The 17,588-nt window shown below is 41.2% G+C and overlaps 1 protein-coding gene across 4 annotated transcripts in view; it reads left to right on the top strand.

Annotated features, from left to right (window-relative positions):
- The window catches only part of C13H9orf153 (chromosome 13 C9orf153 homolog), a 32,487-nt gene extending 22,916 nt beyond the window's left edge, over positions 1-9,571 (top strand). For 3 of the 4 annotated variants that reach the window (XM_047699843.1, XM_047699841.1, XM_047699844.1), the window contains 3 exons: positions 3,018-3,109; positions 4,189-4,693; positions 7,909-9,571. In XM_047699843.1, the coding sequence (XP_047555799.1) occupies positions 3,044-3,109; positions 4,189-4,693; positions 7,909-8,135 (798 nt within the window). In that variant the 5' untranslated portion in view covers positions 3,018-3,043 and the 3' untranslated portion in view covers positions 8,136-9,571. Of the gene's footprint in view, positions 1-3,017; positions 3,110-4,121; positions 4,694-7,908 lie in introns of all 4 variants that reach the window. The other variant, XM_047699840.1, reaches the window with a different exon arrangement.
- The last annotated feature ends 8,017 nt before the right edge of the window (positions 9,572-17,588 follow it).

The following is a 17,588-nucleotide window of genomic DNA, read 5'->3' as shown; positions in this document are numbered from 1 at the left end:
CTAGTTCCTGTTAATGTACTTCCTGTCTCTATGGATTTGCCTATTTTATAAATTTTATATCAATGCAATCATATAATATGTGGCCTTTGGTGAATTGCTTATTTCACTTAGCCTAATTTTTCAAGGTTTATCATGCTGTAGCATATATCAGAACTTCATTCCCCGTCATCCATGAATAGCATTCATTTTATTTTATTTATTTACTTTTAAAGATTTTATTTATTTATTTGACAGAGAGAGATCACAAGTAGCCAGAGAGGCAGGCAGAGAGAGAGGGGGAAGCAAGCTCCCCTCTGAGCAGAAGCCTGATTTAGGGCTCAATCCCAGGACCCTGAGATCCTGACCTGAGCCAAAGGCAGAGGCTTAACCCACTGAGCCACCCAGGCACCCCTCATTCATTTTATTTTTTTAAGATTTTTATTTTTTTATTTGACAGAGAGCACAGGTAGGGAGAGTGGCGGGCAGAGGGAGAGGGAAAAGCAGCCTCTCTGCTGAGCAGGGAGCCTGATGCAGGACTTGATCCCAAGACCCTGGGATCATGACCCAAACCAAAGGCAGATGCCTAACCAACTGAGCCACCCAGGTGCCCCATGCATCAGAAATTCTGAATAAAGTTCGGTGTGTGTGTGTGTGTGTGTGTGTGTGTGTGTGTGTAGAGGGGTTAAGTCAAGCTCTGTTAGGGAGAGGAAAGGGGAGAGCAATGTATTGTCCATTGGTCATGGGAAAAGACAACCCTCTCACGGTGGGTGGCACCACTGGAAGGCAGGGGTAATGGGTGCCCAGGAGACAATGAGAGGTTTTAGATGAAACCAGTTAGAGAAATATTTTCCTTTGCAAGAAATAACAAAAGGAAAGTACGATTTAAAAAAAAAAAGCACAATCAAGTCTTCTTTTAACTGGTCAATGATAGATCTATCTATGAGGCCACTATGCAAACGTAGGAAAGGGAATCATCATGCTGTATTATATTGCTTTCTTTTTTTCCTTTGGTCATATATATTGATACAGTGTACTTACTAGTGACTGTAATACATTTGGATATATGTATATCCAAGTAATAGGTAGGTACATATATCGATAGATATCCCAGAAGGACTACATATTCAAATATATGTTGGTTTTTTCCTTCTTACTAAGCAAAATAGAAAAACCCAGAATGAATAGAAATATATTCATATATAAATGTATTCATTCTGGGTTTTTCTGTTTTCTTGGGAAAGAAGAAGAATTTCATTGTTTTTACTTCACCCCAAACACCAAGAGTATTGTTAGTTCATCTCTGATCCTTATCCCAATTATTGTAGTTACCCGTGTGGGTATAGTGGTACCAAGGAAGATATTGTCCCTCACACATTCCCTTATCTCCAACAGAGGATTCACTGGAATAAATTAAACCAGGAATGTGAAGGATTATGGAGTTTATCTGCTATTTATTGCTATGTAACAGTCCACTCAAACCTTAGTGTCTTGAAACATCTGTAATTCATTATTTGCCATAATTTTGGAGTTGGCTGGCGTAGCTGGGTGGCTGCTGTTCTCCATTTGGGATGGTCTGGAGTTGCTCAGGCAGCTGTAGCCATCTGGAGGCACAAATGGGGCTGGGTGATGCAAGATGGCCTCGCATACCTGTCTAGTGGCTGGTGCTGGCTCTCAGCTCCCCTTGGTGTTCCCAGAAGGATAGCTGGACCTCTTTGCGTGGTGGCTAGGGATTCCAAGAGTGTGACGTGAAGCTGCAAAGCTTACTGCCTAGGCTCGGGCCCTCAGAGCTTATACTTGTATGCTGTTGGTCAAGGCCAACCATAAAGCCAGCCCAGGGTCACATGTGGGAGCAGACGGGGGCACCTGATTGGCTCAGTTGGCTGAGCACCCAATTCTTGATTTTGGCTCAGGTCATGGTCTCAGGTTGCTGGAATCAAGCCCCACCTCAGGATCTATGCTGAGTGGGTGGTCTGCTTGAGATTCTGTCTTCCTGTCCCTCTACCCCCCTCCACTCACTCTCTTGTTATCTAAATAAATAAAATCTTTTTTAAAAATATGGGAACATCCTAGGGGCGCCTGGGTTTCTCAGTGGGTTAAGCCTCTGCCTTCGGCTCAAGTCATGATCCCAGGGTCCTAGGATCAAGCCCCCCATGGGGCTCTTGGCTCAGCAGGGAGCCTGTTTCCCCCTCTCTCTCTGCCTGCCTCTCTGCCTACTTGTGATCTCTGCCTGTCAAATAAATAAATAAAATCTTTAAAAAAAAGTGGGAGCATCCTGAACTGCTCCCGCTGATGAGACCAACTGTAAATATTCCGTAGACATTTCCAACTCCTCACGAAGAAATTTAACACAATTCCTTTTGTAAACTGCATACCGGCATATCTGGCCCAAAGCAAATCGTTTCAAAATGTAAATTGTTATTGTTTTATTAGCCCTCTCCTCCTGAATAAAAAGCACTTTTCCAGGGGCGCCTGGGTGGCTCAGTTGGATGGGCAACTGCCTTCGGCTCAGGTCATAATCCTGGAATCCCGGGATCGAGTCCCGCTTCAGGCTCCCACCTCCATGGGGAGTCTGCTTCTCCCTCTGACCTTCTCCCCTCTCAGGCTCTCTCTCACTCTCTCTCTCGAATAATAAATAAACAAATAATAAAAATAAATAAAAATAAAGCACTTTTCCTGGGTAAGAAATAAGGGAGTTTTTCTTTAGATAAACTGGAAATTGACCGAGATATGTAAGACAAAAACATTAAACAACCCATGTAGGATTCTTTTAATTAGTATTAAATGTCAGAACATATATGTCATGTACGAATTTGAGGTGTTTCAGAGAAAATATTTGTTTGGCATGTGAGTCATTTGATAGACCTAGGGTAAGAAGAAAACAAAAGAAAACTTAAAATGGTGTAAAATTTTAGCAAGTGTCCCACCTACAAAGTTCTGGGCACATAAAAAGCGTTACCCATGCCCCACCCTCCTGCCTTGTACTTGGCTGGGTTGTTTGTTTTCCACTCCGTCTGTCTCCTCTTCTACTGCTTTCTCAGGAATCCGAGGACAAAGTCCCCTCACGATGTTTCTTAGTAATGACACCAATCCGGAGGAAAGCGGGGCGGCGGCAGAGTCTCCCGGGTGTTCGGTAGGTGCTTACAATTCTGCAGTACTCCACAGGGCAAACGATATTCAAAAATTGTGACAGTTTGAAAAAAAAAAAATTGTAACGGTTTGAGCTACTGCAATACCCGGTGATGTTCTTGGGGGGCCCAGGGAATACAAACATTCCCCTTCATCGACTGACTGATGCTCTTTGGTCACAGTGAAATGCAGCATTTCCAGGGCGGGTGCGTGCGAGAGCTAAGCCATTCTCCCACCTCTGCCCTCTTGGGATTTGTTGCTCTGATGCAGAACAGGCCTAGGAGTGAAGGGAAAGTGCCCTGGACTGATGACCCAAATTTGGGTTCTCACTTTGGCCTTTCTGGCCTTCCAGTTGAATGGCTTAAGAACTTCCTTAGGAATAATGGAGTTGGTAGGCCCGATGCTGGAGAAAATGAGATTTTATTCCTTCAGTATAGGATTTTGGGTAAGGAAGGTATTCTAAGGAATTCTTTATTGTTTTCTCTGCCAACAACTATTCCCAAACACTCCGCCAAGTTAACTCTTTGCATTAGTAAAATATCCCAATGAATAGGGACTCTTAGAGCTTCCTTTGCACTGCATTCTGGAACATTCTGAGACCTTCGGAAACCGGGATGAAGCTTTGATATCTGTATTATCTGGCTCTCTTTCTTCCTTAAAAGAAATGTAACCTTAAAAAAAAAAAAAAAGAACAAGAAAAAGAGAGAAAACATAGCCTTACTCCAAACAAAGGCTATAAGCCTCCACAGCTCGCTCTCTCTCTCTCTCTCTCTCTCTCTCTCTCTCTCTCTCCATGGCAGCTCATCATACTTTACATTGGAAAGATCTTACAGACTTTCCGATTCAAGTCTAATGGGCCCATTTCATGGTTTAAGTGCTGTGTCTAATAATACCCCTTTCTGGGAATGACTATGAGATTTGACATTGCCACCCTTAGCTCGGGTTCGTTAGGCAGAGATAGCTTCCAAAGACAGATGCTTCTGTTTTCATGATTCCTTGGTATCCTTTTGTTCCAGGGTTTGTGAGTCTACCAATTACATTTTCATCCTGTCTCCTGACTTCCCGCCTTTTTCCCTCCCGCAGCTGCCAGAATTGTATGCTTTTGTTGAGGACTTTACTAAGGAGAGCAAGAAATCAAATCTCCTAAAAACTCACGGTATTTCACTGAGCGAAGCGCAGAAAATGCTTAGTCAAAACCTGAATGCCATGTCAATTAGTGGAACCGACGACATGAGGGAAGAAGACCCCCAGCCTCTTTTCGTGTGCAAGGTGGTGAGAAGAGAGGAGGAGAAACCAGACTCTATGACTGAAATCCTGTACCGAACCTTGTTGACCCCTTCGCGCTCTCGGGTGGAGAGACTCACCAGATCCCAGCAGAGGCTCTTCCGGCATGGGATTCCTCCTCCCGCACACACTTTTCCCTATGAGATTCTCATCGAACACTCCAAATCCTCATCACCGGTCCCCGTCCCCGTAAAGGAGAAGACTCAGGGTGCCAACATATTAGGCATGCTGGGCATTTCCAGGATCAGGCCAGAAAATTTTGTCTTTGCAGACAGAATTGCTAAGTACTTCTTAGTTGATCCAGGTAATTTAAACAGAGGAGGCTATATGGGGGGAAATTCGTGGAAATCTTATTGCAACATTTACTTAGGTTATGAGAGCTGAAATAGTCACATGGTGACCCACGGGAATCTTGCAGTTCTGGGGCTCGTGGCTGATGTGCCTGCTGCCTACAGTGCCAATGGGAAGTAGAGAAAAGAGACTGGAACATTCCAGTCTTGCAAAGGAATATTTTGGGTGTGGTACTTAAAGTCACTTTTATAATATTAGCTAGTTAAACTTGGACTCTAAGTCACCCATAACTATTATGAACTTAGCCAAATGTTTACTAAATAATGGCTTATTTTTCTAAAGTATCTTGGCTTTAGTGCAATTGAGAGGGGGTATTTTTAGATATTTTTTCAGGAACTCATACCCTTTCATTATTGATACATCTCTACAAACAACAAGAGGAAACTCCTCCTTTCATTTCTGACACTTTAATAGGAAGATGTTCTTTTAAAAAAAACTATTTAGAAAAAGTTAAAAATATATAAAATATATGATGGTGAGTTTCAATGAGAAGGGGGTGTCTTATAAGGTCTTCATTTTCCTTAATTTGAGGGAGGTAATAATTTGTCATTCTAGGTAGCTGTAAAAAATAGATTAAGTCAATGATATGAAATATTTGAACCTTCCTAAAGTAGGTTCTTGACTCAAGATAAAACCATTTGCACAGCAAATATTTTGACAGCACCATTTTTATACTAAAAGTAGTGGCAGAGTCAGAAGAACAAATTCAAAGGCATTGATTGATTACTCTGCTCATATTTGGTCCAAGATGCCAGAACAGTCTTTGCTGTAACTCCCCACACTGATGTCTTGACAGAGTCTAATGCAGGTTTCAGATCCCTTTGATAGAGTCATACTTTGTGTGTTCTGGAGCCCAGGCAGGAGTAGAAATCAGGGCAATTGTAGGAATGGCCTAGCGAATCCACAGAAGTACATGAGGTAAAGTCTGGGACCAGAAAGGAAAAAGTATGGAAAATATTAGGAATTAATTAGTCCTGCCAAGGAGCCTATTGAAAAAGTGCTGAGGGCTTTGGGTATCTGATAGGGATGTTTATGGTTTTGCCATCGGCAGAAGCCAAATTGTCCTTTATCCCCAATGTATGGCTTGTCTCCTTGCAACCTAACTTCTAGAGGTCTCTCTTGTGGCCTTCCAGACCCTGTTGGGGTTTCTTCTCTGTCTTCTTGACCTCATTTCCTTAGATCCTATAGGCAGAATTTCAAGTACACATCCTATCTATTCAAGGAATATGCGTGAAGCCAGGTGTAGGCATCCATATGGAGACCATCCAGTAATTTCTTAGGTTTAATTGGTATTGCAACAATTCATCTTTTCCTCTCCTATATTGTCCGGTATTACTGTCATTTTATCAGTCAGCCAGTACCTAAAGTATTCTCAGCCACGAGGACTTTAGGGGTCTTGGTATACCAAAGAATATTATTGAACATATCCTTACTAGCATCAAGCCCTGGGGAAGGAAAAGAGAATGGGTGCTACCATTTTGTCCTTCTATCATATCAGCTCCTCTTGCTCAGGCTAAATACTGTAGGACTATGTAGGTTAGGAATGTGTTTGACCAAAAATGACAGAGAAACCAAATAAAGATTATTTTTCTTATGTACTTAGAAGTCTGGAGGTAGACAGACAAATGTTGGAGCAATGCTTTTGATACTGTCAAGGACCCAGGCTCCACCGTCTTTTTGTGTACAGCTTTTGTCTTCATGGTCAAAAGATGCCTCCTTCACCTCCAGGTACTACGGCCACATTCCAGGCAGCAAAAGGAGAAGGGCCACATTGGCTACTTGTGTCCTCTTTTAATAGGGAAGCCAAACTTCCTCAGAACACTCCTCCTCCAGGACTTCTCCCTACATCTCATGGGTCAGAATTGTGTCCAAGAGCCACCCCTTACTGCTGGGTGGTGAATAGAGATCTTAGCTTTTCATCCTCTCTGGTAGAGGAAGACAGAAGAGGATTGCAATGGGTATGCAGTGAGCCAACTATCTGTAGTGTGTACCACAGATCAGAGCATAAAGCTCTGTAGTAATCAAAATCATCAACTTTGTGGGCTTCTCTTGTCAAATACATCCTTCTGTTCCTTCTATGACCAGATCTTCCAATGCCAAGCCTGCTAAAATCTTGTCAAACTCCTGACACTCGGTAATTGCCCTTAGGGAGACACTGTTGACCACCAGTGTTCAGCACCAACAGCTTGCTACAGTATCTGTTCCACTAGGGAAGGTAGGAACTCAGGGGACAGTCTCTGGCCCCGGTCTCCTACTTCAAGCACTTACAGAACGTATACCAAAGCTCGGGCCCTTCCAGGACAGGGTTGGAGGCCTGATTGGTGCAGGGAACATATCTGGACCATAACAGACCTGCTCAAGTATCACCATACAGGAAGAATGATAAGAGAGAATTAAACCAGCCCTCCTGCTTGTTTGCTGTATCCATTATTCACCTTCTGTTCCTCAAACTCATCTCCTTGACTCTTGGGCCTCTGGTTTTATACTCAAGTGTCTACCTCATGCCTTGCTCTTTTTTTGTTGCTGTTCTTTTTGGGGAGGGAGGGTGGTTTACATTTTGGTTAGTCATTAAAGAAACTGAAAGGAAGGGAAAGGAAAATGACTGCTGAATAAGAGAATATGCAGTGTATCTTGGCCTGACTTTCCATGGTTCATTGGCTTCTTGAAGGGATTATAATTACTAGTGATGCCCCAAATTGGTAGGTCCTGAAAGAGTAGCTAGCCACAGCCCTTTATACCCAGGGCTTAAACCAGCATCTTGGAAGAAATGACACTAACAACCTATGGACTTCTGATAAATCTTTGTCCTTGTTTTAAACACTCATCAGGATCCTTTTCTCCTCTCTCTTGATCTCTTGATCTCGGTGCTCTGTAGATCTCTCCATTTGTCCATTATTAGGATCCAGGCACTGAATGAGACTCCTCCACCTGCTAGTGTCTGCTCCAGCCCAGTTAGCCAGGCCCATCCAGCTCCCCATTTGGAGGAGGGCTTTAGACAGATGAACACCATAGGTGCCTGCTTCATTTGTAAAGCTCTAGAAACAGCTTTCTACCAAAAGGAAGAGACTCAAGTTCATCAAAATTTCATTCTGTCCAAGAAGCATCTCTGAATAACTGAAGGTTAAATAACACCTTCATGTAATTCTTTGAAAATGTGATTCTTTGCAGAGAAACAATTCATGGATCTAAGGGATCTGGAATGGAGATACTACAAGGGGCTCGTGTCGTGGAAGCACGGTACTAAAGATCCATTCATAGACATAAAATATGACAGTGAGAAGAGATTTGTGGACAGCCAGCAGACACCTGGTGTCATTTACCCCCCTGTAGTTTGTAGGTCTTTAGTCATTTACCCTCAGGTTGATTATCCCCCCAAAAATGCAGCTTCTTCTTAAATGAAATATGTTGTTTATTAAAATGCTTTGGACATGGGTTTTGTTTTTGAACTTATATGTGAAAAGTAAAGAAGCAGATGGGACATAGGAACCGAGTCTATACAATATTGATGTAAAATCCAAAATTAAACCATTAATATGGAGAACAAGATTCAGATTGATCTGCTTCTATAAGACCAACCAGGTTTGGACCTGTGAAGCCCATTGGGACCAGGGCTGAGGCAGATCTAGATCATGTGAAAAGTTAAGGACACCTCTGAAGGAGAGCTACCAAGCAAGAACAGCTCTTTAAAATGTTCTACACTCGTGAAGAAGTGTATTATCTTTAAAAAAGGTTGGTAAATTCGACAAATCAAAGAATGAATCCCTGAGGATGTAGAGATCAATCTGAGAACTTAAAAATAATATGTTAACTGCTGAAAGACTTGAGGAAGGAAGTAACATTTACGGAACAAGAACAGGAAGATTTGAAAAAAAATTGGTAATCTTGAAAGTGAAACATATAATTATTGGAAGTAAAAAATAATCCTAATAACCATCAAATAATTATCTCAATGGGTACTGGATTAAGTCATCAATAAATTAAGTCATCAATAAATTAAGTCATCAATAAATTATCTCAATGGGTACTGGATTAAGAGAGAGGATTAATTCAGAAGGAAGGATCGTGGGGGGTAGAATGAGAAGTTTAGAAGTATATTCAGTGGAAGTTGCAAAAGAAACCAGGGTATGAACAGCGATGTTTGAAAATGAAAGGACCAATAATTTTCCAGAAATGAAATGAATGAAAACTGGAACGGAAAAACCTCACTGAATGATTGGCAAGAAAATAAAAATAACTTTCTATCCAGAAACCCCATAGCGTAACTGCACCACAGTAAGGAAGAAAGGAAAAAACAGCCTACGAAAGAGAGGTTGAGGGATTGCGTGGACAGAAGTGACAGATTCTGTTAACAATACACTCAAAATGCTGAAGGAAAACACCGGGCAGCCTGAAATTCACCAGCCAGCCGGATGCTCTTCAAAGAGCAGGGTTAAAATAAATACTTTTTTTTTTTAAATGTAAAAGCCAACTTGTTTACCGCCCACAATCTCTTACTGGAAAAACCACTAAGAAAGTATGTACTCTAGCAAGAACCCAGGGGGAGTCCAAGATATAATGGTGAGCAAGTGAATGATCAATAATATATGTGTATGATTGTGTAGATACTAAAATATATTTCTGGAATCGTGTCCCCAGTATTTCATTTAGAAAATTTGCTTGAGTTTGGGGCACCTGGCTGGTTTATTCAGAGAAGTAAGCAACCCTTGACTTTGGGGTTGTACGTTTGAGCCCACAATGGATATAGAGATTACCTAAAAATTAAATCTTTAAAAAAAAAATTTTTTTTAAGATTTTTATTTATTTATTTATTTGACAGAGAGAGATCACAAGTAGACAGAGAGGCAGGCAGAGAGAGAGAGAGAGAGAGAGGGAAGCAGGCTCCCCACTGAGCAGAGAGCCCGATGCGGGACTCGATCCCAGGACCCTGAGATCATGACCTGAGCCGAAGGCAGCGGCTTAACCCACTGAGCCACCCAGGCGCCCCGATCTTTTTAAAAAATTTTTAAAGAGGAGTGCCTAGGTGGCTCAGTCAGTTAAGCATCTGCCTTTGGCTCAGGTCATGATCTCAGGGTCCTGGGATGGAGCCCGGTGTTGGGCTCCCTGCTCAGCGGGGAGCCTGCTTCTCCCTTTTACCCTCCCCCACTCATGCTCTCTCTCTCTCTCTCTGTCTGTCTCTCTCATTCTCTCTCTCAAATAAATAAAATCTTCAAAAAAAATCAAATTTTGCCTTCAGCATAGTGGATATCTTTAGCAGATGAAACTGTCTAGAAATGGGCATGAGGGGAGTTTCTAGGGTGCTCATAGTATTGTTTTTTCTTTTTTTCCTTTCTTTTCCCTTGTATTCTGTTTTTTCATGTGTGTGCCCAAGTGTGCTAAGCCTGCAGAAATTCCTCCAGCTATGTACTCACAACTATAAAGTTTTCTTCATGCATCTTATAGGTTTTTTTTTTTAAGTTTTAAAGTTGTGTGACCTTCATAAAATGAATGGGGGGGTTTCATCTTATGTGGGAGACTATCCTACTTAAATATTGGAAATATTTATTCTTTAAAATCTAGCTAGAACTCAGCTATAAAACCATCTAGTCCTCTTTCTTCCCATTTTTACTATGAAAATATTTAAACCATCATAAAAATAAATAATATTGTGTAATGAACCTACACATACTCATCACTTACTTCAACACTTACTAAGATTTTCCCACGTTTAGTTCATCTATTCTTTTTGTTATTGGGTCTGCTGTGTCAGCCGCAGTATTTTATTTATTTATTTTAAGATTTTGTTTATTTCACAGACAGAGATCACAAGTAGGCAGAGAGGCAGGCAGAGAGAGAGAGAGGAGGAAGCAGGCTCCCCGCTGAGCAGAGAGACTGATGCGGGGCTCGATCCCAGGACCCTGGGATCATGACCTGAGCCGAAGGCAGAGGCTTTAACCCACTGAGCCACCCAGGCACCCTGGCTGCAGTATTTTAAAGATTTTTTTTTTTTTTTTAAGTCCTCTCTACACCCAATGTGGGGCTTGGACTTACAGCCCTGAGATCAAGAGTCTCAGCCTCTACGAACTGAGGCAGCCAGGCACCCCTGCTGAAGTATTTTATTTCTTAAAGAGATTTATTTATTTATGGGGGTGGGGAGGGTAGAGAGGGGCAGAGGGAGAGAGAATCCTGAAGCAGACTCCCTGCTGAGCGTGGAGACTGATGCAGGGCTAGATCATGACCTGAGCCGAAATCAAGAGTCGGCTACTTTACTGACTGAGCCACCCAAGCGCCCCCTTGCTGAGGTATTTTAAAGCAATTTCTTAGGCTTCCTATCTAAGATACCATCCTTATATGCTTTCGTGTGCATCTCAGAAAAAATATGGACATTTTCTTTCATAACCATGAAGTCATCATTATATCAAGAAAAGTCAACAGCTATTCCTCAGTACCATTTATTTTTCCATATTCAAAATCCCCTTATTGTCTCAAAACCTACCTTTGTCTAGCAGGATCCAAGCAAAGTCTAAAGACTGCATTTGGTTGTTCGGTCTCATAAAGTTCTTTTAAGCTAGAGCAATTATTCCTTTGTTTTGGTTTGGTTTTTGGTTTTTCTGGTTTTTTCCATGCAGTTGAATCACCAAGGACCTAGGTCTACTGGCCTGTAGACGTTCACACAAACTAGATTGTATCCTCATGGTGTCATTTAACTTCTTCCATTATCCATATTTCTTGCAAATTTGATGTTTTCTAAAAGTTTGATTATCTTTCAGAGAATACTTAGGTGATGCTGTGTCCTTCAGACGGCATCACAACAGAAGGTGAGTAGTAATCTGGTTGTTGCTTTTTTAGTGATTATGGGACTGAGACGTGGATTTAGGTGGTGACCCATCAACATCTCATTTAATGGCTTCCAGCACTGAGGACGATGGTCGGCATCCTCCTCGAGGCTCCCAGTGACCTCCCGGTGACCTCCACCTCCCGGTAGTCACACCCCGTCTACTGCCCTCCCTTGAGTCTAGGCAGGACTCTTGACTTGCTTCTATGAATAGAATGTAGCAGAGATGCTGGGATGTCACTTCTAGATTAAGTCACAAAACAACTGGATTCTGTCTAGTAAGTCACAAAAATGTGGGTTGTATCTTGGATTCCCTCTCTTGCCCTCCCTTGCTAGCTCTTAGGGAAGCCAGCTACCATCTTCTGATCTGCCCTGTGGAGAGGTCCATGTGCAAGTCACTGGTGTATCTCTGGCCAACAGCCAGCTGAGCGTATGGGACCCGCCGCCCATAGCCACATGAGTGAGCCTGGGAACAGACCCTTCCCCTGTCAAGACCAGAGATGCCTGTGGTCCAGCTGACCACCTGCAACCGAGTGGGAGACCCAGAGCCAGGAGCACCCGATTAAGCCAGGCAGGGATCCCTGACCCCCAGAAATTGTGAAATAATGTTTGTTTTAGGCTGCTACATGTTGGGCTGATCTGTTATACAGCCATAACTAACTAACACAGAGATCTTTGCCTGGATTAATTATTTTCATTGTATTCATTGATGATTTTCTAATTCCGTTGTTAATTTCACATTTATTAATCAAGAATCATTTGTAAAGAAAGCCTTTTCTTCATCAAGTAGCGTTGTTGAACAACACTGAAATATACAAAAATTTTTGTATATTATGTATTATTTGTGTATATACAAACATTTGTCTGTACAAACAAGGAGGTTTCCTTCTATAGTTTACAATTTTCAGATTAAGGTGTTGATGTTCTAGTTATTTTCAAGGGTCACCAAAAAAGTGTTTCTCTCTCTCTTTTTAAATAACACTGTGGACTTACTGATGTTTGTTTTGTCTTTAATAAGCTATTTATTTATTTTTAATTAATTAATTTATTTTTTTAAAGATTTTATTTATTTATTTGACAGAGAGAAATCACAAGTAAGCAGAGAGGCAGGCAGAGAGAGAGAGGAGGAAGCAGGCTCCCTGCTGAGCAGAAAGCCCGATGTGGGGCTCGAACCCAGGACCTGGGATCATGACCTGAGCCGAAGGCAGCGGCTTAACCCACTGAGCCACCCAGGCGCCCCTATTTATTTTTAATTTAAAAGATTTAATTTATTTATCTATTTATCTGACAGGAAGAGAGGGCATAAGCAGGGGGAGAAGCAGGGAGAGGGAGAGGGAGAAGGAGGCTCTCCGTGGAGCAGGGAGCCCAACATGGGTCTTTGATTCCAGGAGTCGGAGATCATGACCCGAGCTGCAGGCGGCCGGCCGATTAACTAACTGTCTGAGCCACCCAGCTGCCCCTTTAATAAGCTTTTTAAAAAATTAGATCACACAGAAAATGCAAGTTTAATAATTACAGCACACTGAACATACCCAGGGAAGCAACCCAGGTTATGAAACAGAACAATGCCTACAGTCCCCTCTCCTAATCATGACTCCATCCCTGCCCTCCAGAGGTGACCAGCATGTATCTTGGGTTCATTTTATCTATTTTTGCACTGTTTTATACAAATGTAAACACACATTTGAACATGTATACAGCAGATTCTCTTGAATCTAGCTGCTTTCAGCATTATGTTTGTAAGAAGCATCTCTGATCTATATGCAGTTAACCGTCATTTTCATTGCTGCTCAGTATTCAATTGCATGAATTGAATCTATCTATCTATCCTGATAGATAGATAGATAGATAGATAGATAGATAGAATTATCTATCCATCCTGCTGTGCATGAACATTTGGATCATTTGCAGTTTAGGGTTATCACAAACAAGGCCTGGCAATGCCACTGGCCATGAAGCAAGGTTTGTTTGCTAGAGAAGACCCCCCAGGACTTAAGGTCTGGATGTATATGTGCTGCTGAAGCGAGCACAAGGACTTAAGGTCTGGATGTACAAGTCTCCAGTTTATTGCAGGAAAAGGATCTATTATGGCAAAGCATTAAAGTAAGGATATGCATCACAGATGACAGCAAGGGGGCCAGAGAGACCAGACCCAGGCCCGAATTGTCCTTCCCCTGTAAGGACCATACTGAACACACTCATTTTCTCCATTCAGGAACCAATGTGTGTATGGAAGCCTTTAGAATTGGGGAGCATGAATTGGAGTCTTTGTTTTTTATGTTTTCTTGATCAACTAGGCGTATTCCTGCTCCATAAACAGCAACTGATAGTCTCATGGAAATAGGTGAGAATCGTTAATATCACTCTTATCAATAAGCCATGTTGAGAAGGTGGTACAAACCACCCCCAAACTACTTAGACCTGTGATTACAAAGCCACACTACAAATCAGTAGGTTTCATGCCTTGGCTGGAGGTCACTGTGATGCAGGACCTTTAGCAAAAGAGCTCGGGCTAATTGTAGGTCTGCTGGAGTTAACCCGCACAGCCCTGCTCCTATGAAGTATGTTCCTGTCTTCTGATACACGTGCACACACTTCTCTTGGGTGGAATTGCTAGATTACAGAGTCTGAAGATATTCAGCGTTAGCAAACAATGTAAAACATTTTTCCAGAATTGGTGCTACCAAGTTCCAACACTACCAGCAGAGTATATGGAGTCTCACTGCTTTCTAAGACTCTATTGTTGACCCTTTAAGTTTGAGTCGTTTTAGTAGGTGTAGTGATATTTTATTAATTTTTATTACACTATTCCTGCTTACTTGGGAGGTGAGACCTTTTTCATGTGCTTACTGACCAGATTTTGCGACTATGTTGCCCTTTTTTTTTCCTAACTGATGTGTCAGAAATCTTCATTCTGTTATGAATTCTTTTGTATATGTATTTCAGATAACCTTCTCCAATTCCCTCCATTGCCTTTTAATTTTCTTAGTAGTGTCTTTTTTTCAAAAAAAGATTTTATTTATTTATTTGATGGAGATCACAAGTAGGCAGAGAGGCAGGCAGAGAGAGAGGGGGAAGCAGACTCCCTGCTGGGCAGAGAGCCCAATGCCGGGCTCGATCCCAGGACCCTGGGATCATGACCTGAACCGAAGGCAGAGGCTTTAACCCACTGAACCACACTTAGTAGTGTCTTCTGGCAAATTCCCAATTCTAATGGAGTCTAGTTTATCAATCTCTTCCTTTGTGGCTAAAGCTTTGAGGGTTCTGTTTAGGAATTCTTATCTCAAGATTGTGAAGCTCTCTACTTATGCTGTCAGATCTTTATTTTTGATATTTCATATGTAGATCTACAATCCACCTGGACTGATTTTCTTACAAGGTAAGGAAAGAGGGCAAGATTCATTGTTTCCCCATTTGGGTATCCAAAACATTTGTGGGATGTAGCTCAAAGATGTGCTTATAGGGAAAATTATAGACCTCAATGCATATGTTAGAAAAGAAGAAAAGCCAAAACTCAATTATTTAGCATTCATCTTAAGAATTTAGAAAAAGAGGGGCGCCTGGGTGGCTCAGTGGTTAGGGCCTCTGCCTTCGGCTCAGGTCATGATCTCAGGGTCTTGGGATCGAGTCCCGCATCGGGCTCTCTGCTCTGCAGGGAGCCTGCCTCCTCCTGTCTCTCTCTGCCTGCCTCTCTGCCTACTTGTGATCTGTCTGTCAAATAAATAAAAAAAAATTAAAAAAAAGAATTTAGAAAAAGAAAATGATTTCCAATTTCCAATGTGATATCATCTTTGAATTCTTTGAGATTATTTGAAAGTACATTGTGTTTAAATAACTAGAAGTATATTTCTTAGTTGCTAAATATATGAATATTTTCCATTATCCTTTTATTATTGACTTCTAGCTTAATTCCACTGTAGTCAGAGAAAATATTTTGTGTGACTTCTGTGCTATGAAATGTGCCTTAGGGGCCAGCATATAGTTAATTTTGGTAAATGTTTTGTGCTTACTTGAAAAGAATTTTTATTCAATTTATATATTAAGTTATATTTATATGCCCCAATAATTGGGCATAGATTTTTATTTATATCAGTTATGTCAAATTTGTTAGTCATGTCATTCAAATATTCAGTAGATCTACTGATTTTTGTTTGTCAGTTACTGAGAGAAAGCATGTATTAGCACCTGCCACTGTGATTCAAAGGGACTTTACCTTTATTTTCAGTTTGATTAATTTTTTGCTTCCTCTATAAGACTGTTATTCAAGGCACGTAATTAAAAAAATGTATCTTCTGGCTGAACAAAACTTTTATGATTAAGAGGGAGATATCTTCTTTCCTTCTAATGATGCTTATTTTTTTTTAAGATTTTATTTATTTGAAAGAGAGCAAGAGAGAGAGAGAGAGAGAGAGAGAGCAAACATAAGCAGAAGGGAGGAGCAGAGGGAGAGGGAGAAGCAGGCTCCCCACTGATCAGGGAGCCCAATGCCAGGACTCTGGGATCATGACCTGAATCAAAGGTAGATGCTTAACTGAGTCACCCAGGTGCCCCAATATACCAGCTTTCTATTAATGCCTAGATGATATATCTTTTCCTACTTAACCTTTTTTATTCTCATACCTATGTCTCTTATAAGCAACATACCACTGGAATTATTTTATCCAGACTGACAATCTTTGGCTTTCCATTGAAGTATTTATTCCATTCACATTTAATTTAATCATTTAGTGTACCAATATCTAACATCTTACTATTTGCTCTCTATTTTTCCTGCCTGGACTGTATTACTCTTTCTTGACTTTCTTGTCTACTTTTGGGTGATCGAGTACTTTTATTATTCCCCCCATTTGCTTTTTAATTATACATCATCTTCCTATACTTGTAGTGGATACCCTAAATATTATAGCAAACATCCTCAACTTCTTAAAAACCAATGTGTGTTAGTTGTTTCACTGCATTTCAATCATACTTATCCACATTCCAATGTTTGTACTATCGTTTTCATGTATTTTAATTCTGTATAGAAAGACCCACCTCCTAACATTTTTATTACTCAGAGAAGGAGTACAAATGGAGGCCCATAACAGTATATCTGAATAAGTTATAAATCAAGCTATCAAGGGCTATTTAGAGTCCTTCCACGCTGGAAAATTGTGACCTGAGAGAACCAGCCACCAGTTCTTGCTCCAGTCATCCTTCGGCTCATCCCACCCAATTTTGTAAGAAAGGCAAAAGATTCTAGCAGACTCTTTGCCAAAGATAAAAAAAGAAAATACATCGGACATTATGAGAATTTGCTAAAATTTGGTTACTACTGCAGGCCTTGTGGTCAGACAACCTGGACTGAAATCGTGGCTCTTTGACCCAAAGCAAGCCACTTAAGTTCTCTGTATCTCAATATTTTCATCTGTGAAGTAATTCAAGGCTCTTCTGAGTCTTAAATGGTTAAATGTACATCAAATGCTTAGAGGGGCGCCTGGGTGGCTCAGTGGGTTAAGCCTCAACCTTCGGCTCAGGTCATGATCTCAGGGTCCTGGGATCAAGCCCTGCATCGGGCTCTCTGCTCAGTGGGGAGCCTGCTTCCCCTCTTTCTCTATGCCTGCCTCTCTGCCTACTTGTGATCTCTCTCTCTCCTTGTCAAATAAATAAAATCTTAAAAAAATAATAAATGTATATCAAATGCTTAGAATCTGACTCATGGTAAGCACAAGAAATGTGAGCTTTGCCTTAGTGTATACCTTCACTCCATTACCATTACTAGTATTAACAATAGTACTAATAGTAGTTGTACTGAGAGATTTCTTCTTGGTTTTGGCTTCTGTAATATTTGAGACCAAGTTTCAAGATGACATAGGCATTGTGCCAGATTAGTTTTCCTTCTTTTGGAGTTACCATTATTGCTGGATTTATTTTCACCAATACTTTTCCTAGTTCCCTAGGCTATTGGGTTTTTTCCTATTCTGTGTCATAGATTTAGGATTGTGTTTGGTTACAAGTAAGAGAATGCCCAGATGCCAGCACCTAAAATTCACCAAGT

The sequence above is a fragment of the Lutra lutra genome, chromosome 13 (assembly GCF_902655055.1).
Source record: "Lutra lutra chromosome 13, mLutLut1.2, whole genome shotgun sequence".
NCBI classification, from domain to species: Eukaryota; Metazoa; Chordata; class Mammalia; order Carnivora; family Mustelidae; genus Lutra; species Lutra lutra.
Note: the sequence above shows the minus strand (reverse complement) of the source record. Positions and strands in the feature narration are given on the sequence as shown.